Source organism: Artemia franciscana, chromosome 2 (genome assembly GCF_032884065.1).
Source record: "Artemia franciscana chromosome 2, ASM3288406v1, whole genome shotgun sequence".
NCBI classification, from domain to species: Eukaryota; Metazoa; Arthropoda; class Branchiopoda; order Anostraca; family Artemiidae; genus Artemia; species Artemia franciscana.
In genome coordinates this window covers 47,705,075-47,730,225 of record NC_088864.1, presented here as the reverse complement: position 1 = coordinate 47,730,225, position 25,151 = coordinate 47,705,075, and the positions used below count along the sequence as shown (strand labels likewise).

The 25,151-nt window shown below is 34.3% G+C and overlaps 1 protein-coding gene across 6 annotated transcripts in view; it reads right to left on the bottom strand.

Annotated features, from left to right (window-relative positions):
• The window catches only part of LOC136042865 (forkhead box protein O-like), a 135,167-nt gene that overhangs the window by 41,723 nt on the left and 68,293 nt on the right, over positions 1–25,151 (bottom strand). For all 6 annotated transcript variants that reach the window (XM_065727803.1, XM_065727815.1, XM_065727799.1 and 3 more), the window contains exons 3-6: positions 24,152–24,334; positions 21,477–21,778; positions 16,115–16,337; positions 3,628–3,802 (exon numbers count right to left, since the gene is read on the bottom strand). In XM_065727803.1, coding sequence (XP_065583875.1) covers positions 3,628–3,802; positions 16,115–16,337; positions 21,477–21,778; positions 24,152–24,334 — 883 coding nt within the window. The remainder of the gene's footprint in view (positions 1–3,627; positions 3,803–16,114; positions 16,338–21,476; positions 21,779–24,151; positions 24,335–25,151) is intronic.

Here is a 25,151-nt window from a genome sequence, read left to right as displayed (position 1 = left end):
TTTGGTGTTTCAAGTGTTCGAATTTTATATAAATACGTCATTCAAAAATGCAGAATTAATAGCGCTTGAATGTTTGACTGACGTACCTCTATAACATTTAAGACATTGTCATTACCGTCAATGAACTCGGGAAAAGAAATGAGGTTGAACAGAATCTGCCACTCTTAATAGCGTCAAAGCCATTCAACCGCAAAAATCCGATAGGGCTACGTGGTTTCTAATTATTAAAATAAGAAGGCTTTATTATTTCTAAAACAAAGGAATAATTATTCTAATTACTTAGACATTTATCCTGAAAATTAAAAAAGAAGGGGTAAGGACTATAACTAAGGACCATAATGAGTTGACATGGTTAACAAATACATCATATAAATGGGCCAAGCACATACAGTTTCTTTTCCTAGTCGGGGGGGGGGGGGTTAAAGGCTCATTGACAATATATAGAGTGATTACACGAAATTTACTCTTTTAGTAAAACAAATTCAACTACTTAATACCTCTGCATAACCATGATGAAAATAAAACAAAAGCAGGGAGTTAATCTCCGCAATACAAGTCTTTGTAGAATTTATACCAAAAAAGCAAATACCCAAAAGTTGAATGAAACTTATCATATCCCTAGTAGAAAGTGAAAATCTAGCGTGTATATTGTTATCCAAACTGCTGGGAAGAGCTGAAAAACTTACACACACGAGGTATGGATTCCCCCCCCCCCCAGAATTCTGCATCCCTCAAGAATAACTTCTTGTGTATGTACCTAACAAACACAAGAAGTCGGTGTTGCCCTCCTGATCAAAGAACGCCGACTGAAATGGTTGGGCCATGTCTAACAGAAGCCACCAGAGTACTTGCCTTGCCCAATCTTTCTAGCTGAGCCCCTTACCTCATGGAAGAGACGCTAAGGAGAACAGGGGAAAAACAGGTGGAGCCGGGTTAGATCTAATCACGAATCTACCGGGAGGTTCAGAGAAATCGTATACAGATGAAAAACACGATGGATCCCACTTGCCGAGCAGATTACAGCAGACCGCACTACATGATCCAAACAATCCTCGAAGATCCTCGATACTGGGCAAGGTGGAAACGACTGATTCCCGCCTCAAGCACAAGTAAAGTACAGAACCGAACAAACAGCTCTTTTGGCATAGAAGATAAAATTATTTTGACACATAACAGGTTTCATTCTAATTGAGTATCACGAAGATCGTTCAATCTTTATGAAAATTATGGAACGCCTAGTGGTCAAAAAGAAGTAGGGTTCAATGTTTAAAGTAGTAGTGACTAATTATAACTGACGATGGAAATACTACTTGTGTTGGAATGGTTTCTCCTCCTTTTTGTGACTACCTCCCTTAACCTGAAACTTTTCTTAGCTGCTTCTTGACGGAAAGGAAAGGGCATCAATCTTGGGCTTTTCCAATTCAAATCAGTACTTTGAATTATAGGCTACTTGTAAGCGCAATGACCTTTAACAATTTGTTAGTGCCACATAAGATGGAAAATGAAATATAGCAGTAAATTACTTTTGGTAATATAAAGGGTTCAGTTTTAAAGATAAGTACAAACGCAAACTTTCGAATCATGGGCTCTGAAAGCTATAATTAGTGCCAGTGCTTGCAGAACTAATCGATTTAACAATTCATTCATGTCGTTTTTTACCAGTGCCTATAACAAAATGCCTTAGGACTAGGTTTGTAAATGACAGTGACATCTACAACTATGAAAGCTGTCTTTAAATAAATGATTTCTGATTTCTAAATAGCTTATTCCAATACCAAGCCACCTGAGTTGAACGCAGCTGCACACGCTCCTCCACCCCAGTCTATTGAAAGATCAACTCCCAACCCCCTCCAGTGAACTGAAGTCAACAACATACAGGGCCACTAAGCTATAATAAAGCCAAGTGGATTTACTTCGGATGAGAAACAGAATTTTATAGCACCATACAGTAACTACTAAAATATCAGGGGCAATAGACGACACCCAACTGGTTCTAAGAATATAGTAAAAAATATTGATTTTTTGTTTATTTATGGCACCACTTCCTTGCAAGGCTGCCGCTTCTTGGGATTTTTGCAAGATCACAAAATATCAATCCTGGACTTATTATCTTTGAAGGTGAATGATATCTTAGATCACACCGCCTTTCTATTTACAATTGAAGCTACTAATAGCAGGGAAAATTGTTTTTTAGTTTTTTACTGTCTTGAAAAATTTGCCTGCTATTAGTGATTTTCGTTCCAATTGCATCTTGGGAAGAATTTACACACTAAACATTATCTTCAAAAGTATACTCAGTATATGTATATTATTATTAATGTCTTGGGATGTTTTTCAACCATGGGATTTTTTTTTTGCAAGTATATCCTGGTAACTGCCAGGGTTGCCGGGTTAAGTTAATACTAATCAGTTAATACTAAGCGGCAACCCTGCTTCTTTGGAATAAATAAAAAACGGCTTAGTTGACTTTTATTATGAACCCTCTGTATGATAAACCCCGCTTGAAAAAAGAAAATAAAAGAAATAATAATAAAAAGAAAAAAACGAGGGTGATTTTTTAATTACATTTTTTTTCTTGTTATTCTCAATTGTCATGGTCTTAGAATGTATTTACGAAACCACATGTACGCTAAAGCCTGGGATAGAAATACAAACAAATAGGAAAAATCTCTACTGTAAAAGTCAGTCTAAATTATATGTATTTAGACGTATTTATGCATACATAAAGGATATGTGATCCTCTTATTTAAAGTTTTGTAGTTTCTAGGAATACATGACAAATAATAACTTTCAGGAACAAAAGAAACTTTCCTTTTTGCCACCGGAATTTCACATTTATGCCAAAAGAAACTTTTTTTTTTGATGTTGCTAAAGTAATCGTTTCGAGAGTGTCAAATTGCACACGTGTGTTATCATCCTAGTGAATTGAGAATGCCAATTCAACACTCACATTTCCATGACATAAGAGAACTATTACACAATAGTCTGGACATAAATCATGAACAAAAAATGATCTATAGAAAAAAAAACTTGGCAGCATGTATGTGCAAGTAAAATAGAAAGGTTAAAAATGAAGATACGCATTAAAATAGTCTAGCATAAGCAAAATCAATCTACATTTTATTATTTTGTAAAGGCGGTATATGAGGGCTATTAGTGAGCTTTCATTTATTTATTTATCATTGTTGGTACTTTTAAGACGAATTGCAGATGATTAAGAGAGATTAGCCATTTGCTTCTTTTTGATTCATTTCTTCTTAGGGATCCTTGGGAGCAATTTCGAATAGGATACCCTCTATCTTTCTGTGATCAAGCACGTCTGTCACACTGTTCTTTTTATGTCATTTTCTCGAGAAAACATTAAATTTTATTTTAAAGAAACAAGAAGAATTTCAATTTTTCCATAAAGCCAGTGTTCACAAATATCTACAAAATGAGGTTTGCTTTTTGCGCCCGTTTAAAAAATAAATTCGACCCAACAGTCCCCTAGGATATAAGAGCTTTTGAGTACGCCCCTCATTATTTTCGTCTGAGTTCAAGATTTGCGTGATGCAAGTTTGAGGTTTTTCTTAGCAAAATACGTTTCTATTTAAATAGATCTAAATAAAAACAAAACAATTTGGATACCTTGTGAGGAAGAAGCAGCACCTGAGGCGATAGTGCAGTAGCCAGTGGCCCTTATCAATGGCGGAGGTTGTGAATAAGGTGGCGACATCATTCCAGACTGTTGATGGGTAGATGTTTCCATCTGATGAGATGGCGATACTGAATGGCTCATTGACTGAGAATTTGGTGACATAGCCTAAAAAAAGCTTCCTAATATATTTCAAATGTGGCTTTTAACGTTTATTATATTATACTAAATTAATTCACCTTTTTCTTAAAAATCTATTTCCGAAGTCCACATTCTTTCAAAGTTTGACGTTAAACCTGATGAATGAAGAGGTTCCGCATACTGACTAAAACTGACTATACAAAATACAAAATATTTAAATTAGGAATTAAGAAGTTAAAATATAGGTCTTGGGAAAAGTACTTAATTCAATCGTGCCATTAAATTATCTTTTACAATCAGAAATTAGGTTTTCTTAATTTTGCAATTTAGAAAGCGTATTGTATTCAGTGAGTACAGGGACGGTTTTAAGGGAGGGACAGAGAGGGCACTTGTCCCGGGCGCAGAAAATTTTGGGTTGCGAAATTCCAAACAAATAATCTAACGACTAAAATCGTTTTGTAATTTTTGAGCGCAATTAATAAATAAAATGATTAATAAAGTATTAATTAATTAATAAAATAAAAATAAACTAAAAATAAAAATAATTAAATAATAATATTTATAGAAATTAAGTTAAAATAATTGATACAAATTAAATAGTTTAAACAACAAATTAAAAATAAAAAAACGTAAATTATTAATTAATTAATAGATTAAAAATAATTTTGTTAGTAAATAAAAATTTTGTTAAAATTTGGGCTGAAAATTTTTTGGGAGACAGGGAAGGGGAGGACTAATAAAAATTTTGCCCCGAATGCAAAGGGAGGCCAGAACCGCCACTGGGTGAGAAGTACTTCTTCTTTTTTTTGGTATTTCAGACGATCTTTTAATTAAGTACCAGTTAATGTTCAGCTTTCTTCGTCTATGTATTTGAATCAATGACAAAATAATAAAAATAAATTATTAATATGCACCATCAAAAAACATTTTGATGTTTTTATTAATACACATCACCAAAGAAAAAAAAATACATTATTCGATTTAGTCATTGATGTCGTTATGGTACTTTTGTTTCTCGATTTCGTGTTTTAGAATCTCGTGTGCTGCCTAGTGGTCATTAGGCTTGTTTAAAGTCAAATTTTTACCCATTTTTCATAGTTTTCTTTGTAGAATAAAATCAATGTCGTACAAAATAGACCCCCTCGATGGACGTAAGTAAAGCGAGGGAGTAACGGGCCCAGGTCCCCGAAATCCTCAGTTCTCCCTGATTTTTGGGCCTATTATTGCTCCCCCTCCCCCCAAAAGACTCCCTCTCCTCCTCTTATTTCTCAAGAACCAAAGAAAACTGTGGAACTGAAATATCAACTTTTCATAAATTGAATCGCATGCGATCAGAGATGAATCTTGTGAATAGTGAACAATTACTGTCCCCCAAATTCAAATGAGTTGACGGGCCTGAACTGAACCACTCAACCAAACTCTGAATGCTAAGTTGAATTGAATCACCCAGTCTGAAAATTACGCTAGAATCCAACTTTAAATTTATCAAAAAGGAAATTTTTCAAAGCCATGTCTGACCAATCTCTCAATCATTGCTTACTCCACGGAAACGGAACCACCGAGAAATGGAATCGCTCTATACAATTTTTCCTCGCGGAAAAAAGTTCCCCAGATTGACCGATCAAAGACCAAAGATAAAATGAGGACTTTTCCCTTGTGTTTAGTTTTTTCTCTTTTTCTCTTGCTGAGATTCTGAAAGACCTGTAATGCCAGGAAAGCTCATATTGGCATAATTGAGTATCTGTGTTTAATTCTTAGGACCAGATTTTTTTTCAATTAAAAGGTATGTTCGGATAAATAACCAGTTAAAATGAAGCAACAGAACTCAAATCGCCATATATAGATACAAAAAAAAAATATTAGCTACAAAGGGAATACAAGAGGGAATACCTCAGGAATCAGGACCAGAACTATACCTTACTATTATAATACAATAATAACAGACAATAATATTATAATAATAGACAATAATACAATCTGATGATACTAAAATTACAAGGTACACAACCGCCACATTACGGAAAAAACGGTTTTAAAAAATGTTGATGAAAGTTGCCACTTTGAGCCAACGATCTAAGTCGCATTAACAAAAATGAGCATTTAAATTTCAAGTTAATCAACTACATATATAAGCAACATCGAAAGGATGTAAAGTAGATTCGCCACTGGTACTGACTACATTACAAAGACTATCGAAACAAAAATGATTTTTCTTTTTTTCTTTGCTTATGTGTAATCATGCTTAACGGCGTATTTCAAACGAGGTTCCCAAAAAAAACTTAGGGTTCTATAGAAGGTCCTTTTAGTCTCCCTGACAAAGAATGGGCTAGGTACAAACATATGAACTATGTTTAAAAATATGCAAGAGGCATAGTTGATAATATGTAGTGTCACAGACCTAAACAGAAGGTTACAAAAAAGGATAGGTACTATGCGGCGTAGGCTTTGTGCTTAGATACATTTAAGAAGGGACTTAGTCAACTTGAAAGATAAATAGATTATTTATCTTACTTATATTATTTACATTAATCTTTACTTATAGATTATTTATTTCAGGATTCTCCAGATTATTTAAACAGGAATACAAAATAAAATCTAATGGTTTGGCAACGAAACACAATGAACTTCTAGTGAAGTTCATTGATTCGGCTTCTGAATGATTCTAAACTATTCGTGAACCACTGTCAAAAGGGTAATTCTTTAATGTTTGAAAAATTATTTTGAAAACGAGTTATTACATTTTCTGTTTAATGGGATGAAGTTCGCTCTTTATTATATTACAGCCAGTGCTGCAACCCAGATCACGCATGATTTTCATTAGCAGTTTTCAGATGAGGTCACGTCAAAGTCGTTGTTCTATGATTTTCTTTTTCTCTTTAATTGAAGTAAAAGTCGCAAAAAGAAAAGATAAAGACATGCATATGAGCAAGGTTTAACAGGGGCAGTTGTTACTTTAACAGGAGTAGTTGTTACTTTACTCATGCTTCCTCGTTAGCTCTCAGGCCTCCCCTTAATCGCACGTTTTCCTTGACAAATTTCGGCACAATATTCTAAAGCCTGATCAGTTTTCATCGATTTACTTTACGCCCAGTTTTTTTAATACAAAATGTGCCAAATTTGTGGCTATTATTACGTGCTTAGTACAGCGCAGTGCACATATTTGAAAAATTCAATGCGCAGCACCCTAAAAAACTTAAAATACACCCTATCTAGCAACACAGAGCGTGGAAATAAACAATACGAAATCTTCGTGCGACGAAGAGCAGTAGGAGTGGTATATAATCTAAATTATATACGACTACTCGAAAACCACTTTAAGGGGTTACATGCTTTGAAAAGAGCGTAAAACCAAACAGAAATGCTGTCTAAAGGTAAGGTTTTAATGGGAATGCAGAATTCTAACGAATGGAAAGAAAAGCCAAAAACCAAGTTGGGAATTTTGGTAATCACGAAATCAAACACCAAAATTTTAATTTCTGCCAAACTACTGCGTATGAGACCAACTGGTATACTCTATGTATATACCATAGTATATATGGTACACCTGACCTCGCAATTGCATGGTATATTAACATCTGGTTATTGAAGGTCATACCTGTTTTCAAGACTGTCAAACAAGACATGAAATTTGACACAATTTACTTTTCAAAGCATTACAAACATCTGAAAATTACATTGAAAATGTTTTATTACATAAAAAAAATACACAAAAAAAATTTGTTCACTAATTCATAAAAAATTCGGATTTGGGCCGACCAGATTTGGTATTTTAATCCGGATTTGGGCAGACCCAATTGCACCAAAACGTTGCAGAAATTTTAGCAGCAATTGCAAATTTTTGCCGTAGTCTTTTACTGCCACATTTTGGTGAAATTTGCGGGCGCTTTCGCAACGATTAGGCTTGCGTCCACCACTAGGCTTATGCTAGAATCCAAAAACAATAGGTCTAAGTAACATAGACTAGTATGAAATTTATGTTTTATTCGAAGGGAAAAAGTGACTGAATGAATGCAAAAAAATTGCGACAAGTCTGTGGCTTTTCATTGAAAACACCTTTTCACTTAAAAAGATAATAAGCCTTGGAGCTCTTTACTATAAGCGGCGCTAGAGCGCTGCCTCTAATAATACACCTGTACAACTTTTTTCATAACAACGCAACGATTAAGAGTTTATGATCACGTAGGTAAAAAAAAACATGACACCAAACATCTTGTAATGAAATCTTTAGAAATCAACAGAGCGTTAATGTTTTAATTATTTTAATTTGTTTTCATTATTTATTTATTAGTTTAATTTCTTTAATTATTAATTTATTAATTAAAGAATTAACTTGATTTTGTTATTTATTTAACTATTTTGATTTGTTATTTCTATTTCACGCTTCAATGTGGCAACAACGATGAAAACATGGTACTGCCCAAAAAACTGTAATTTTGAGAAAAGCAAACGAAAAACTTAGAAAACCGCGGTTGCAGAAATGATCGAACTTTAGGTTTATATTCCCTGTGTAATTGGAAATCAAATACAACAATCAAATACAATAAAATGTTCTAAATCAAATACAATATTCAAATAAAGTCTAAAACTAGGGGAATCCCCCTGACCAGCCTTTAAATAGAGACTATAGACAGTATGCATATAAGGAGCAAGAAACAAAAAGTCCGTGAAATTCTCACAGTAGGGGCTGGCCAACTTCACCACAAAAACTGAATTAAAACCAATAAATATCAAATGTATACCACGTGGAATGGACATTTTGGTTATTAAGTTTTGTTCTCTCTTCATAAGCCTACCCATGTTGCTTAATTAACAAAACCACAATAGTTTTGCAATAGTTTTGCCAACTTCACAAAAACTGAATTAAAACCAATAAATATCAAATGTATACCACGTGGAATGGACATTTTGGTTATTAAGTTTTGTTCTCTCTTCATAAGCCTACCCATGTTGCTTAATTAACAAAACCACAATAGTTTTGCAATTTATAGTCTACAGTGCTTATGCTAATTTTGGAATGTAATGTTCGCACGGTTTTTTCAATAGTGGCTATTAATGGCATTTAGAATATTAGATATTAATACACATCTCGTGTTGTTTGAATAAATGTCCCACTTAAAGACAGTTATATTTAGCTAAATGCCGAAAAAAAAAATCTAGGGGAATAACTAGGATTTATTGCCGCTGTGTGTGACGCGATGGAGAGCGAGGAGTGGACCAAACCCCAAAAATGTCCTTTGCATATTCATTAAATGGGAACGATTAACAAATTCATCTACAACATTTTAGACCTTGAGAGGGGACATAAGTACTCAAGAAACAGATTGTACAAAGGGGCCCACCCATTCCTATCGAAGAATTTTCATAGTTTTCAACAATTTCTAATAGCTTATATGGAATTTGCTAATTTCGAGTTTTTTCAAAAGATTTTTGATTACTTTTTTTTTACTTGTGTGGTCAAAACGTTTGATGCAGGGCCGTATGCAAGGAGGGATGTTAACCCCCCCCCCAAAAAAAAAATGTTTTTATGCTATTTCATTTGAAAGCTTTAAAAAAACCTAGAGCTTTTAAGTTTTTTGTATCCCCCCCTGAACAAAAATCTTGGATACGGCTTTGATTTGAGAAAATTTATCCAAAAGAATGCAACCCAAAATCATAATAGCAGGACAGTCCCAGGAAAATGTTTTGTGCAGTGTTTTGCCTACAATGCCCAAACCCAATGGTAAGACCCATATCATTCATGTGCTTTAGCAGCGTATTGGCAAAACACGTAACTAGGGTGAGGAGGGGCAGAGATAACTTTTCCTAAGTCTCATTTCCACCTCTCAATAGTCCTGGCCAGAATCGTGGGTGATTTAGACTCCACTGTGCCAGAGATCCAAAAGCGATAATAATAAACATGAATCTTGTACAATTGCTTTCAATGATGGGATTTTTTTTCAATCAGGAGTGATTATACAAAAAGCTATTTTACCAAAAGATGACTTTTGAAGACGGCAAGTGACAGGTTAGGTCATTTACTGATTTGCAGAGCGTGGTGGAACTTCGGATTAAAACCTAAGTTGGCTAAAATCATACCAATTTCGAACTCATGTTTATTGTGGCCTTTAGGTTTAATGGAATGGCGTCCCTGGTATTATCTTAATTTATAATTTCCAAATAAAATCTTACAAAATTCCAGGACTATACTGAAAGTCTAAAGAAGTTCCCTGGGAAGTAATTTTTCCGAAAAAGCCACCTGTTACAATATTAAACAAGTGTTAAACCTAAAAAGAGAAATACACTTTGTAGCCATAATTTCTCAAAACCGTCACTGCAAATTCTAAACCGCTGATTTAGAATTCCAAGAAATTTTAAGTTATGCAAATCTTGTTACACGAAAAGGAACAAATTTTGAAACTCTTGAGATCTCTGTATCCGATTCCGTGTAGAAGAAAATTAAACTAATAAGATAGGGGAACTTTGTTAACAAAGAAAGCAGTAAAGTATATTTATTGCTGGGAAAATTTTTCTGGAAAGTTGTATACGAAAAAAGTTTTAAAATTGTAGACTTATCAACAGAAGTTAACCAGCGGAAAAAAAGTTAAGATTTAATATTTTTCTTGCTAAATTTTACATTTAACAATAAAAGCTGCTCCACAGAAAAACGTTTGGAACACTATAAATGCCTTGTGGTTTACGATGGTCTTATTCACAGCGGCCCGTTTCGAAACGTCAACGATTTTTAGAACTTACGAGGGCCACCAGCCAAAAAAACCTCAACGATTTTTAGAACTTACGAGGGCCATCAGCCAAAAAAACCTCAAACGATTTTTAGAACTTACGAGGGCCATCAGCCAAAAAAACCTCAACGATTTTTAGAACTTACGAGGGCCATCAGCCAAAAAAACCTCAACGATTTTTAGAACTTACGAGGGCCATCAGCCAAAAAAACGTCAACGATTTTTAGAACTTACGAGGGCCACCAGCCAAAAAAACCTCAACGATTTTTAGAACTTACGAGGGCCATCAGCCAAAAAAACCTCAACGATTTTTAGAACTTACGAGGGCCATCAGCCAAAAAAACGTCAACGATTTTTAGAACTTACGAGGGCCTTATAAAGTTAGGCGGTCAATAAGATTTTGGACCCTGCAAAGGTGTTCAAATCTTCAAATAGAGGAAATCTAACACAAGAGTTCACAATCAGGCAGGCTAGTACATAATAATTTATTTAGGAGAATGAAGGACTTCATCAAAAAATTAAAAAAAACAAAAAAAAAGGTAAATTCTACTTTGACTCTTCATCATACAGATAGAATATTATTGCGTAAAACTATGAAATAAAGATGTTCTGGGGTTTTACTACAAGTTATCACCTGCCACCAGTCTTGCCACCCCATTTTACTTAATTGGCTGCATTGAAAAAAATAATTCAACTTAAGTCTCTTGATATAATCAGCCAAGAATTTTTTTTAGTGCAATCATCAAGTATGTTTTATTTATAGTGCATAAGGTGCAGTGTCTGAGTGAAATATCAGCCGTTATTTCAGTTTTTACTGATCAACTGAAGCCCCTAGAATTTTATATATATATATATATTAATGTAACCCACCTATATATCTAGATAATCTATATACGTTTAGTTATAGGTTAGATTTAGAAAATACATTACAGTCTTGACGGTTTGACTACTGGCCTCTAAATAGGATCAAATAAAAAAAATAACTTTTTTAGCTGGAAGTAAGGAGCGACATTAAAACTTAAAACGAACAGAAATTGCTCCGTATATGAAATGAGTTGTCCCCTCCGCAATCCCTCGCTCTTTACGCTAAAGCTTTTAATTGTTTTAAAAAGTAGAATTGTGGCAAAGAGTCAAACTTTAGCGTAAAGAGCGAGGGATTGTGGAGTGAACAACTCATTTCATATACGGAGTAATATCTGTTTGTTTTAAGTTTTAATGTCGCTCCTTACTTTCAGCTAAAAAAATTAGTTTTTTTTATTTAATTTCTGAACGTTTTTGAATTAATGCATGTTTGGTTTTGGCTCTTCGCACATAAATTATTAAAATGAAATTTGTATATTAATTCTTTTTTTGGCTAAATGGCTTTCTCTTAGTTTTGATCAGACGATTTTGAGAAATAAGGGGTGGAGAAGGAGGCCTAGTTGCCCTACAATTTTTCGGTTACTTAAAAAGGCAACTAGAACTTTTAATTTTTAATTAACGTTTTTATTAGTAAAAAATATACGTAACTTAAGAATTAACTTACGTAACAAACTTTCATAACCTTATATTTTTATTATGTATACGAGGGGGTTTGTACCCTCGTTAATACCTCGCTCTTTACACTAAATCGTAAGTTTTGTCCCAATTCCTTAAGAATGACCCCTGAATCAGAAAGGCCGTAGAATAAATAGTTGAAATTACTAAAAATACTTTAGCATAAAGAGCAAGGTATTTATCTCCTCCTAAATACCTCGCTCTTTATGCTAAAGTATTTTTAGAACCCCTCATATGCTTAATAATCTCTGTTCGTTTAAGTTTCAATGCTACTTCTTCCTTTCATTTGAAAAAAACGTTTTCATGTTTATTTTTCATTGTTTTCTTATAGTAATGCTAGAGAATCCTGCGCCCTTGTCATTGAATTTTTCTTCCCCCATGACAGATTCCTCCAAGGAAAGATCCTCCAACACAGCCGACCCCCTCAACCTCACCCCCAAACAAAATAAAATCCCCCTGAAAACGTCTGTACACTTCCCAATAACCATTACTATATGTAAACACTGGTCAAATTTTGTAACTTGCAGCCCCTCCCCCAGGGATTGTGGGGGAGTAAGTCATCCCCAAAGACATAGTTATTATGGTTTTCGACTATGCTGAACAAAATGGCTATCTCAAAATTTTGGTCCGTTGACTTTGGGAAAAAAATAAGCGTGGGAGGGGGCCTAGATGCCCTCCAATTTTGTTGGTCACTTAAAAAGGGCACTATAACTTCTCATTTCCGTTAGAATGAGCCCTCTTGCGACATTCTAGGACCACTTGGTCGATGCGATGACCCCTGGGGAAGAAAAAAAAAAAAAAAAAACGCACCCGTGATTTGTCTTCTGGCAAAAAATACAAAATTCCACATTTTTGTAGATAGGAGCTTGAAACTTCTACACTAGGGTTCTCTGATACGCTGAATCTGATGGTGTCATTTTCGTTAAGATCCTACGACTTTTAGGGGGTGTTTCCCCCTATTTTCCTAAATAAGGCAAATTTTCTTTGGCTCGTAACTTTTGATGGGTAAGACTAAACTTGATGAAACTTATATATTTAAAATCAGCATTAAAATGCAATTCTTTTGATGTAGCTATTGATATCAAAGTTCAATTTTTTAGAGTTTTGGTTACTATTGAGCCGGGTCGCTCCTTACTACAGTTCGTTACCACGAACTGTTTGATTAAATTATATTTTTTTTAAATATATAGGCAAAGCCTACAGCCGTTGCAGCTACATCACTTACATGCAAAGACAACTCAGAGCAGCACCAATCCACCCGAGACCACCATAGCTATGAACGAAACTACGTCCTTTCGGCTGGTGTTCGAGTCATGGTGTTGCAAATAATTTAGTTTGGGGCAGGGGTAAGGGGCGTGACTGTAAGATCAGCCAGAGACAACCCAGCCCAAAATGGTTGCCTGGAGAAATCTGAAGAAAATAAACAGGGAGGGTGTTCGAAAACACAGGAAGGCTGGCCCGCAGACCCTCATTGAATTCCCTGACTGAAAGGCCATCACACAGACATTAGTACCACCAATCTGGACTATGAAATCTAGGGTTATCAACTTTTTTGCCTTTACTTTGTTCAATAATTCACTCCCTATCACGGGTTTCCTATTTCTCTAAATCCTTTTTCATTGCACCTTACCAATCTATTCGAGAACGTCCTGCTTTTTGGTTGGTGACAACTGCATTTCTAAAATTTTTGGGTACCTATCATATTCATCCACAAAACTTGACCTTATCATCTTAACCTTTCTTTTAATAAAGACCTAGACATTGGAACCCAACCATATATTTCGCAGAGCTTCGCATGTAAATATATACATGTAATTGCACGTAATACGTCTTCCTCAACGTCTTTAATCTTGGATCAACTTCTTGGAGCACCAGCACTTGGCATCTGTCATTACTGCAGCTTTTAGCATCCTAATATTAGCTCCAAAATTTATTTTCTTATTCTTCCAAACTTTTTTGAATTATGGACTACTAAACTAATGGTTCAAAAATCAAATTTCTGAACATACGTTGTATTAAACACCATAAAAAACATTGGCTGATTTTTTTTTGTAAACAAAGTAGAAAGAAAAAGTGTGTTTTTCTTCTTCTTTTTTCGCTGAAACACTGATCCTCGTATCCTTTAACATAAAACCTAAATTTACAACCGTAACCCCAACAAAATTTAACTTTGGCTCTAATAATGGTTTAGAGCACCTTAAATAAACAAAGGATTTTATAAGTCTCTTCGACAGAAAGAGTAATTCTTATTAAACTTGGAAGCCTTTTTAGAGAGAAAGTTCTCTCCCATAGACGATTTACAAGAAAAGTAGGAAATCTCATTCTTTTCCCAGCATCAAAATTAAATCACTCACTGCAGAATAGAGTAATGACTAAATTTCCATATTCCGAAGTGACTGGGGGGAGGTGAACTTTTTTGAAAATCAAGAGCTTAAACGTATTAGTGCTTGCCTGGTTTCAAGGATTTATTGATTTCTTTAACAAAAAGAGACGCTCAAATGACCTATTTTTATTGATCTCTACATTCTTTAGTTAGCAGGTATGTACTGAAACCAGTATATCAAAACATCGAGAGAAAAAAAAACGCTAAATTGGTTTCAGAGGGTCAATAGGAAATTTATAAAAAATTAATTTACTCAAGATTGCACTAATCTGCTGGTAAAATAGTTACCATAAAATTACTAATATATTAATTTTTTTGTTCCATTTCAAATTGATACGGATATTAAAGGCTTTAGTGACCAAAGAGATCCTAAGCTTAAAATAAGATGAATTTTCTCAGGAAAATTCGAGAAGAAATACAAACAGAAAGAATGTCTCCTGAGCCAGTAAGGGAGTATAACACTTCAAGAGATTTAATGGATCAAGGCACTTACTCCTATATAAAAAATGACTAGAAAGTGTTTTAACATTAAATACTATGATTTATCCGCTTTTAGAAAGTCTTGCTTCAAGTAAAATCGAAAAGTTTTCTACATATTGCTGCTTAGAAGAATAGCCCATCCCCTCCTATCAAGTTGTTTCTTCAATCGTGCTTACTACCCACCCCAAATAGACTTTTTTCCTTGACTTGACAATAATATTTTATCCTCTTTTTAAGAATCTACTAAATTGGTCAGACAGTCGAAAAATTGAATTTCGACAATGCCGTCGAAAAGTTTTCTGAAGATAATGTGCAAATTCTTTAGAACGGCTTAGTTGTAACCATTCATTCATATGGTTTCTTGGAACTGGTAAAATGTGTACATGGCATTTATAAGAGGACAAATTACGCATATCTGCAAATTTATTGACTTAATTTAATTAGAAAAACAAAACAATAGAAGATGATATTCCGCAATTCTGAGTTACAGTTAAATATAATGCTGAATTTTATAAATATAATATTCTCCCCTCTCGGCATTAGTTTATAACATCCAAAATGACAATTGACTATTCGAGCCCCCTTCAAAATTTTAACATTTGTTGTGACCACCAAGATTTCTCAAATTTCTCATATAACTTCTCCATTGTTTATTTATTATTTTTGCGCCAAATACTACCCTATTACTTCTATTCTTTCGCTATGAATTCGTTTTTTCTTCCTGTTCTGTCAGAGTGTTAAATTATTTCCGTTCTATTTTCAAAATGCTTGATAGAGACCCTGCTCTTTGTATATGAATCAAACGACAGTCAAGCAGGGGCAAAAACTCACAAAAACTTAGGGGGAAGGGGGACAAGGTTTTTTAAATGAAGATACAAAAAAACTTTATTTTTTTAAAAATGAGAGAGGGCAATTTTTGTACTGTTCATCGAAAACATCAAAATGAAATTTAATCTAGAATGTCAATAAAATTGAGAAGGGGGCAATTGCCTATATTCCCCCCCCACATTGTTATCCCTCCACTCAAACCATTCGAGATGGAATTTGATGAAAAGTTGTACTGTCATTAAACTGAGACCAAAATCTCTTTTCTTTCTTTTATATTATTACCGTATATTTTCTTACTTATTTTTCATATTTTTAGTTCGCTTCCATTTTTAATGGTATTAGCAGTCCTATTTGTCTATAATGGTAACAATATATGTATAAAAAAGAACAAACCTGAATATTGGAGAGGCTATAAGGTGAGTGTACATCTCCACTTCCAATGGTTTGCGGTGACCGAGACATCCCTGACGACGGCCTCACGTTGTTACGAATACCAAATGAGGAAGTATAATTAAGGGGCTGGTGGAACCCTTGATATCCGTTAATACCAACTGTAACATGACTTCCAGACATACTTAAATTGTGATTGGTGTGAATAACTTCTGAGTTGACATAGCTGTAAAATAAAATATGATGAACGTCCGTGCGCCTGTTAAGATGGCCTACACAACTCCCGCACTCGAAAGAGTTAATTACCGTCACCAGCAATGTATTATTGGAGAAGCTTAATTAACGGGTAATTAATTAACGAGTCAAAATGAATTTCTTGCAAAAAAAAAATTATCTCACAGCCTAATAGAACCTTTGAAACTAACCAAAAATATTATTAGCTTAGACTTATAGATACATATTCCAAGAACTTTCCATTTATAAAAGGAAGAATGGCAGGTTATTGAGCTCTGAAGCACAATAAACAAAAAATAAATTTAATAAGTTTCAATAAGCACACGTGAACGTAGTTCAATAATCACAGTGAGATAATAAACGACAACAATCTCAAAAATCAATTAGAACAAGTTTACTGAACGTGAGGAGCAACAACAAGAGCTAAGAGCTCATATGGCACTGTGACGAGGCAAGAAGAGCTAAGAGCCAAGAGCTCATATGGTATGAGCTCTAACAAAATTCTAAGAATCAATAGATTGATTTAAAAAGAAAATCAGAGGCTTAATGCCGGTCAGGATTTAAAATAAGAGCTCTGAGTCACGATGTCCTTCTAAATATCAAAATTCATTAAGATACGATCACCAACTCGTAAGTTATAAATTACTCATTTTTTCTAAGTTTTCCTCTCCCTTTAGCCCCCCAGATGGTCGAATCTGGGAAAACGACTTTATCAAGTCAATTTGTGCAGCTCCCTGACACGCCTACCAATTTTCATTGTCCTAGCACGTCCAGAAGCACCAAACTCGCCAAATCACTGAACCCCTCCCCCCAACTCCCCCAAAGAGAGCGAATCCAGTACGGTTACGTCAATCACGTATCAAGGACATTTGCTTATTCTATCCACCAAGCTTCATCCCGATTCCTCAATACCAAGCGTTTTCCAAGATTTTCCCCTCCAACTCCCCCCAATCTCAACACATCTGGTCGGGGTTTGAAATAAGAGCTCTGAGACATGAATTCCTTCTAAATATGAAATTTCATTAAGATCCGGTCACCCGTTCTTAAGTTAAAAATCCTCAATTTTTCTAATTTTTCTAAATTAACACCCCCCAGCTCCTCCAAAGAGAACGGATCCGTTCCAATTATGTCAATCACGTATCTAGAACTTGTGCTTATTTTTCCCATCAAGTTTCATCCTGATCTCTCCACTCTCAGCGTTTTCCAAGATTTCTGTTTCCCTCCTCCAACCCCCTATGTCCCCGGATCCAATTCGAGTCGAAAATGGAGCATCTGAGACATAAGATCCTTCTATATATATATATATATATATATATATATATATATATATATATATATATATATATATATATATATATATATATATATATATATATATATATATATATATATATATATATATATATATATATATATATATATATATATATATATATATATATATATATATATATATATATATATATATATATATATATATATATATATATATATATTATATATATATATATATATATATATATATATATATATATATATATATATATATATATATATATATATATATATATATATATATATATATATATATATATATATATATATATATATATATATATATATATATATATATATATATATATATATATATATATATTTATATATATATATATATATATATATATATATATATATATATATATATATATATATATATATATATATATATATATATATATATATATATATATATATATATATATATATATATATATATATATATATATATATATATATATATATATATATATATATATATATATATATATATATATATATATATATATATATATATATATATATATATATATATATATATATATATATATATATATATATATATATATATATATATATATATATATATCAAGTTTTATTAAGATCCGATCACCTATTCGTAAGATAAAAATACCCCAATTTTCACGTTTTCAAAGAATTCCGGTTTCCCCCTCCAAATCCCCCCAGTGTCACAGGATCTGGTCGAAATTTAAAATTAGAGCTTTAAAGCACAAGATCCTTCTAAATATCAAATTTCATTAAGATCTGGTCACCCGTTCGTAAGTTACAAATACCCCATTTTTCCGAATTACCGCCCCCCCAACTCCACCAAAGAGAGCAGATCCAGTCCGGTTATGTCAGTCACGTATCTTAGACAGGTTTTTATTCTTCCCATCCAGTTTCATCCTGATCTCTCCACTTTAAGTATTTTCTCAGATTTCCGCCACCCCCAACTGCCCCAAAGAGAGCGGATCCGTTCCGGCTATGTCGATCATGTATCTAGGACTTGTGCTTATTTTTCCCGCCAAGTCTCATCCCGATCCCTCCCTCTACTCTAAGTGTTTTCCAAGATTTGAGGTTTCCCACTCCCAACTCCCCTCCCATGTCACCAGGTCCGATCGGGATTTAAAATAACAGCTCTGAGACACGATATCCTTCCAAACATCAAATTTCATTAAGATCTGATCAACCGTTCGCAAGATCAAAATACTTCATTTTTTCTATTTTTTCCGAATTAACATGCCCCCCACTCCCCCCCAGATGCGGGAAAACGGCTATTTCTAATTTAATCTGGTCCGGTCCCGGACCAGATTAAATCTTGATACGCCTGCCAAATGCCATCGTCCTAGCTTACCTGGAAGTGCCTAAAGTAGCAAAACCGGGACCGACAGACAGACCGACAGAATTTGCGATTGCTTTATGTCACTTGGTTAATACCAAGTGCTATAAAAACTTTTTCGGTTCTGACCAATGGTCACCGTACCAAAGGTTCTGACCTCCTGTTTTTCTGCCTTCGGCCAGGAGTGCAATGCATGGTTAGGGGCAAATCATCAGGCACTTCTTGTGTTTCCCCCAGATTTTTCCAGGTACCCATTCGGAGCTGGGTCGACTCTGGTTGGTCTTACAGGGTCAGATTATTAACCTCCGTTCCAAACAAAATAACCGGATACACCAGGACTCGAAACCCCGTCCTCAGGATTTCAAATCTAGCACGCTAACCAATCGACTCGGGAACATCACAGCAATGTTAATTGGCGGAAGGGGAAGTAGGGGGAGCATGTGCCCACCTGTATTTTTACCCCCCCCCCCCCAGATTTGAGAAATACTTTTTTTTCGTTAATTTCGTTAAAAAGTACCTTTCTTTCCGTATTTTCGTTGAAAAAATCAAAAACACCCAAATTACCCGTTTAGATTAAAAAAAAAACACATTTTGCCCCAGCCCCCTCTCCCACTTATTTTTTGTGAATTGACCGCCACTGGAGCATTAAATCTCCAGGGTTCTCAACCAATATTAATGCATAATCCATAACCTTGAGGATATGAGAAACAAATATTAAAAATAAGAATGTGATCTCAATTATGAGTAGGAGAAGGCTAAGAAGTAGAATATTTCGTAGTGTCTAAAAAAGGAATGGAAACATTTTTCAAAAACGAGTTATAAAGTGAAAAAGAACCCTCTGGTGAGTTTTTACCTACTGGTTGTATTTTAGGATATATATTTACTTCATAAAACTGGTCAACTACCTCATGCTCAAGGCTTAACAAACATAAATTTATGCACTTCATGTCAAATTAAAGACACATTATCCAGATGCATGCTCTATTTTCTACAGGTTATTTCTTTATTAAATCCTGGAAGGAGAATATATTCTTGCAAAAAAACTGGTTATGTATTCTGTTAGAAATTATGAAAATTTGAGATACCCCCTTTCGCTTTGGGCACAATATTTTCTCTCTTCCATTTATTTCCATGAGTGTTTTACTCTTCCATTTAACCTTTAGCCTTTCAGTTTTTCTTTTTTTTTGCCAGTTAAAAGTTTATTTCGGCCAGTTTCATTATGGCCGAATGCTTTATTGTCTTTGTCATTTCTCTATTTTTAGTCGATTACGCCATCTAATTAGCTAATATTTGAAAAAATTTATTGACACCCTCCCCTCCCCCACCGTCTTCAACAAAATTTGGGCCAATTATCAAAGCCTCAGAAGTGACCTAGTCTTAGCTACTTCTAATGCTGGATTGATTTCGAACACATATACAGTGTTCATCATCAGCTTTACTAATAATATCTAAAGTTTTACTGATGATGATGAACACTGTATATGTGTTCGAAATATCCAGTTAAATAATTTTATATCTGTTCACTGTCAATTAAATGGTTTCATCCCTATTTTGAACTGTTTTACTTTTATCAAACATTTCGTGGTAACGAACTGGTGTAGTAGGAGCGACCCGTCTCAATAGTAACCGAAACTGTAAAAAACGAAATTTTGATACCAATAGTTATCAAAAGAATCGTATTTTTAGCTGATTTTAAATATATAAATTTCACCAAGTTGGGTCTAACCCATAATAAGTTACGAGCCTGAGAAAATTTGCCTTATTTTAGAAAATAGGGGGAAACACCTTTTAAAAGTCATAGAAGCTTACCGAATCTAATCACACCATCAGATTCAGCACATCATACAACGCCTACTGTAGAAGTTTCAAGCTCCTATTTACAAAAATGTAGAATTTTGTAATTTTTGCCAGGAGAAAGACGAAGGATACGTGTTTATTATTATTTTTTTTTTCCAGGGGTGACCGTATCGACCCAGTGGTCCTAGAATGTCGCAAGAGGGCTAATTTTAACGGAAATTTAAAGTTCTAGTTCCCTTTTTAAGTGACCAAAAAATTGAAGGACACCTAGGCCCCCTCCCACACTCATTTTTTCCCAAAGTCACGGGATCAAAATTTTGAGATGGCCATTTTGTTCAGAATAGCCGAAACACTATTAACTATATCTTTGGGGACGACTTAATCCCCCAAAGTCCCCGGGGGAGGGGCAGCAAGTTACAAGCTTTGGCCATTGTTTACATATAGCAATGGTTATTGGGAAGTGTACAGACGTTTTCAGAGGGACTTTTTCACGCCGGGGGGGGGGTGTTGGGGAGAGGGGGCTACGTAGGAAGTATAACTGCCCCACAAAACGGAAACCGAAGAGATAATCAACTGGAAATTAAATAAAAATACAGCAATAATAAACGACAAGACCTAGATTTGACTCTAATTTAAAAAAAAAGGCAAAATCCTCACCTACTATCCCTCAGTTTCATGTTTTCAGCCAAACTATCTACTAATTGATCAGTGGCAAACCTTTCAAGACCCTCACGTTGATAAATGGCATATTGGGGACACCAGTCAACAGGCTCTTCTGCAGCAGGGATAGGAGATAATCGACCCAACGAGCTTGCGTTAGACCCAGCTCGTGACCTTGGGTCACCGGGAATATGAAAATGTCCGTGGTGGACAGGTGATTGTGGAAACATATCCAGTCCCTCAGCAGAAAGAGATGAGTTGGGCGAAGTTGGGCTCTGCATTCCCGATATATTGTCGATCTAAAAATACAAATAAGAGCATATGATCAGGTTTAGGGAACACATGATAAAATGAGATTAGAAAAAAACATTAAGTAAAAACCAAAAATTAACAATATATACTCCCTGTTCAGGAGTCAAATTGATTAGTAAAGGAATTGTATAAATGACAAATAAGACACATTAATGATTTATATTGTAATTGCAGAGCATAAAAGACGACAAACATAAAAAGATATTTTATCCCCTTTGTCCTAAAACAATTTTAAAAGTCCCTTCCCTCCCCGAAAAAGTCTTTCCCCAAAAAAACCCACTCTGACTCAAAACAGGATGCAATTTCCAAAAAAATTTAGAAAAAATATGTCGCTCTTTTAATTAAGCTTGCTTCCCGTATGAATGAGGAGTAGTACTTGCTTGGCTTCAGGATTTGGGTACTCGTCGTATAAAACCCCTTGGTTGTTTTCTGGGATAGAGATTATAGATTGGCTACGAGTTACCGACACGGAAAATTAGCGTAAAAGAGATTAAATACTAAGCAATGTCAAACGTAATTAAGGTTAATTCAGTCATAAAAAGATTGACAAAGAACAATTAAACCGACAAATGATGTGGAGATTTTTCGCAATTTAAATACAAGTTCAAAAGATAAATGCATTTACAAACATACTGTAGCTTTTATTTGCGTCTTGGAAAGGGTCATTAATTGAAGTTGGTTTGCTAGTATTTTTATTTATTTATTTTTTCTTCTTAAAAAAAGCGGGTAAAATATATACATGCTTATAGACATGTTCCTATGTGGCAAATTTATTGAAGAAATAACTAATTTAGAAAAGAAAAAGGGCAAGAGAGAGATGGTTACACAGATCAACTCAATGACCACCTCTGAAAAAAATTGAAAGAAGTAGTGGGAGGAGAGGTGGTAAAAGTGCGAGTGAGGGAGAGGGAGAATAACCACGCCGACGAGCGATTGATGAAGTTGTTCATTATTAACCTCCAATAGCGCGTCTGTATGTCAAATTCGACTACCAAATTTAAACAGAAACCCCCAAAGGAACCAGTAGCGTTAATAGCTTATCAACTCCGTTGACTCCAAGGGGCACTGTGTACCGAGTCTGACTAAGTATACATACCAACAGTTTTAATGGGTCTAAACCTTACACGTCTATGCATTATTGAAGGGAAGGGAAGGTATGGAGAGAAGGTATTCCGAATACAGTTCAAAATATATCGGAAATAAACCAAAAAAAAAATGAAGATAAACTTCAGATAAACAAATTTGAAGTTAAAAAAATTTTAGTATTTAGTATTTTTTTTTTTAATGTGTGTTAAATATTTTTTGTAAAAATTCGGGACTTTTTTTTTATTATCTCCTTGTCCCCACAAAAATCCTGGTTAACGCCCTTGCATGTGGATGTGTTCAAAACCAAGGGTAGGAAGGGAATGGGAGAGCTTCACAGTCTGACACATAGAAACCATGAATTTTGGCCTCATTTTCATTTTTGTGCATTTAATTTTTTTTTTTTAAACTTTACTGAAGAGGAATGGGTATTTGAACTGGTCTTAATATAGATTTCCCTTATTCTTCCCCCTGCCTCCTTAATCCCTGTGTGTTAATCTATATAGGGTGATACCTATATACTCAAAGATGAGCATAAAGTAGACTAAACTAGGTAAAAAACTAGCTAGGGTTCTAAAGTAGAATAAACTAGGGTGACTCAAAAATGAGCATAAAGGTAAAAAAAGATTTGACAAGAGTGAAATAAAGCAACATAAGTCTTTCTTCCTATCCAGCTGCATAATATTCATTCAGAGTTTGGAGGACTAACTGCACATCTGCGGGGAAAATAAGGGGTAAAGTTTTTATTTGTATGCCTGCAAACTGTAGAGGGGGAGATGGAAGGTGCTACTTAAGTTCAAAGGAGCCCCAGGGACAAATGCTCTTTGCAAGCTGCAGACCCTATCCATATTTTTTTTATACAGCTCATTCCATTATGTCAGGAATATGTAGTGATATTTATGTGAAACCATTATCCAATACCTTATGATATTCTTTTGATTAAGAAATTTTAGCAACAGATTTGTTAAAAATCTGCTTAGCGAAAGTTTTTAGAAAAATTTAGCAGCAGCAGACTCTATGCTACGTCCCTGAATGTAAATCAAAGCCATGAAGGCCGATTTTTCACTCTACTGTTAAATTTTTCCTTTGCAACATTCCGCCTTTTGAACTACCAAATCCACCCCCTCCCCTCTTCTATACGTGCCTGTTTTTCAGTCATGGGTGAACAATTTTCTACTACTTTTACTATTTTCTATGATAGTGGCTACAACAAATTAGGCAATTAAATTTTAATTTGCATGATTATGGCAGCAAGTTTGTTTCATTAAGTAAGCTACCTTTTTCCGAGCTCGTCCTCTTTTTTTCTCGAACTGCGACGATTCCATTGTAGTAGCTCTTCTCCTGGCCGACTTGCCAGGCTTGGCATCTGGATTGATCATCCACCAGGATGACTTACCAGTCCCTTCATTTTGAACTCTCATAAATCGGTTGTGCAGAGACAAATTATGTCTAATTGAATTCTAAAAAAGGGATTAATAAGTACCTGATTATACTAACATATATTCTTTATCATAAGGGAAAAGGGGCTAGATGATATACATTCACAAGTGAAATTTGTACACCTATAAATGAGAGAGAGAGAGAGAGAGAGAGAGAGAGAGAGGCTGCCCCAAAATAGATGTCACTAACACCCCCAAAAGCAACTGAAAACCTAGCGTTTCATCAAGAAACACTAAGAAGAATCACCACAACACACACGTTTCACCACATCACACGTTCTCTCTTTTCCTCATACGTTGCTGTATATAACTTTTCGATAAGTACTGTCAATTTATAACTAAGCTTCGACTTTTATCCCAGTTTTGTTAGCTTCCATTGTATTGGTTAGGTTTTATGTAAAACTGATTTCATGATACGATATTTATTCATCTATTAATAAAACTAATATTTCAATTATACGCAATAATCATATATAAATAAATCATATATAAATTATTATAATAAGATATTTATTCATTTATTAACAAAACTAATATTTTGGTTATACGCAATTAATCATATATAAATAAAAAATATAATTTACTAGCTGCAACAATTGTTAGAATACTGTTGTTCTTTTTTGCTCAGTTTCTTTTTTAATGTTTTTTTTTTTGCGTTTAACGTCACATAAGATTATAAAACTAAGATTAATTTAACATTATAGAGAAACTACATAATACATAAGAAAGAAAAAAAAAGGAAAAAAAAGTTTGTAGAATTTAAGACAGATTCTACAACAGAAGAAATTGGCTTCAGTTAAAATTCAAGAAATTAGTGTTGAAAAATCTATCGATGGGA